Here is a 2240-nt window from a genome sequence, read left to right as displayed (position 1 = left end):
TGTCCTTTCTGGATCTTTGGTATTCCTCTGTCTACACCCCAAAGATTCTGGTGACCTGTATCTCTGAAGACAAAAGCATCTCCTTTGCTGGCTGTGTATGTCAGTTCTTCTTCTCTGCTGGGTTGGCATATAGTGAACGTTACCTGTTGGCCACCATGGCTTATGACCGCTATATGGCCATCTCAAAACCACTGCTTTATTCTCAGGCTATGTCTTTAAAGCTATGTGCGTTTTTGGTAGCATCCTCATACCTTGGTGGCTTTATTAACTCTTCCATCATCACCCAAAGAACTTTTGCCTTGAACTTCTGTAGTGGCAATGTCATTGATGACTTTTTCTGTGATTTGCCTCCCCTGGTGAAGTTGGCGTGTGGCAGGAAAGATGGCTATCAGACTATACTATACTTCCTCCTGGCTTCCAATGTCATCACTCCAACAGTGCTCATCCTCTCTTCCTACCTGTTCATCATTGCCACCATCATGAAAATCCGCTCCACCCAAGGCCGCCTCAAGGCCTTCTCCACATGTTCCTCCCACCTGGTCTCTGTCACCCTGTACTATGGCTCCATCCTCTACATCTACTCTCGTCCCAGATCTAGCTATTCTTTGGACAGGGACAAAATAGTTTCTACATTTTACACTGTGGTGTTCCCCATGTTGAATCCCATGATCTATAGTCTGAGGAATAAGGATGTGAAAGAGGCCCTGAATAAACTCATTAAATAAATCAAGATTCTCTCCTTCTAAGCAAATGCAATGACAATTTTTGTCAGGTTATTCTGTTTCAAAAAGAGCTGCCATTGTGTCCCATCATGATTAACAATTCTTTCAATGTCAGTTAAAGAATCTGCACTCTTGAAACATGACAATTTAAAAGACCTAAGAGAAGATTAGGACAATTGAGATAGAAATTAAATATAAATATAAAATTTAAGAATTTGTATTGAATTTCATGTTACTCTAGACTAAAAACAAATAAAAAACTTAAAACCAAAAACTCTCCTGTACCTTCATAATGTGATAGATCAGTCCACTCCTCTAGCATGAGAATATTTATGTCTGATTGATATATACAGAATAGTATCTATCTATACTAGGCTGAATGAATAAAGTTTTGGTATTTTCTTATGAAAAATAATTGGTTGAAATGACTTCTATTCTCTTAAAAGGATTCTTAAACATTTTTATATGTAATTTCCCCCAGAAGCATTAGCCTGAAGACCCAGCAGCACTCCTAAGACAACTTGATACAACTAGGATCAGTAAGCATGATCTCTCCAGTCTATTTTTCTAACATATGTCCTTCAGTTAAGAAAAAATCAGCCACGTTTACATATATGTGATTTTTATAAATCCCTGTATAACTATGAGAGTTCCTCTTTTATTTTATAAGGGCGAAGTTGCAGGTCTTCTACAACCAAATTGGACAAACTGAGCATTAAAACATGATTATTATGGTAATGAATAATAACCAAAATGAAATGAAGCAATGAGAAAAAAAGTCTATGACTAACTACCCATTACTCAAAAGAGAAAAATTTATATAGGTGATACACACAGGTGGTGATAAAACAAAAGAATAAATATGATGAATTGCATTTAATTTTGATTTTTAAAAGTGAGGCAATATAAATATAATTTATATCAATAAAACATAAATATGTTTTACTGATGAAAGCAATGGTAACCAAACAGGAAAGTGAAATTCAAGCAAGTAGTCCTCCAAAATATAGGAACTCCGTGCAGACCAGGAAAGACCCATCAGCACCAGCAAAAACACATATTATCCCATAAAATAAATGCAAGGTATAAAATCAGTACTAGTTGTAACACATAGTACCCCAATAGAGACGGAGCACAACAGTGTAATTCCAAAATATTTTATTTAGACAGTGTTCTAAAACGGTTCTATTTATGCCAACTCTGACTCTCATTTTCTAAAAGCTCTCTATTTCCCACTAATAATAGTAAAATTCCTATAAAATATATTCTTCATAAGTAGTGTGAACAGATCTAATTGGTGTACCATAGCAGCAGAAAATCAGGTGTTTAATGTTCCTTAAGGAAAATACATTATTCCAGAGGGACACATCAGTTACAAAAAGTAGAACTGATATAATAACCCTTCTTGAAACATCCTAATGTCATAAAATCTGATTTTTACTCTAATAAAGATGTTCAAGCTACTTATTGAGAACTCCTATTTTAATCCGTTTAGAAGAAACAATCAAGTCCTGTTTT

General features: G+C 35.3%; 1 protein-coding gene across 1 annotated transcript; it reads left to right on the top strand.

Moving 5' to 3' along the window:
- Positions 1 to 8: 8 nt before the first annotated feature.
- LOC132009031 (olfactory receptor 9G19-like) lies at positions 9 to 725 on the top strand (the record flags this gene model as incomplete). The annotated part of the gene is made up of 1 exon (XM_059387457.1): positions 9 to 725. A coding segment is annotated over one exon (717 nt), but the record flags the coding sequence as incomplete, so codon positions are not given.
- Between the last annotated feature and the right edge of the window lie 1515 nt (positions 726 to 2240).

This window comes from Mustela nigripes, unplaced genomic scaffold (genome assembly GCF_022355385.1).
Source record: "Mustela nigripes isolate SB6536 unplaced genomic scaffold, MUSNIG.SB6536 HiC_scaffold_3402, whole genome shotgun sequence".
In the NCBI taxonomy this organism is placed as follows: domain Eukaryota; kingdom Metazoa; phylum Chordata; class Mammalia; order Carnivora; family Mustelidae; genus Mustela; species Mustela nigripes.
Note: the sequence above shows the minus strand (reverse complement) of the source record. Positions and strands in the feature narration are given on the sequence as shown.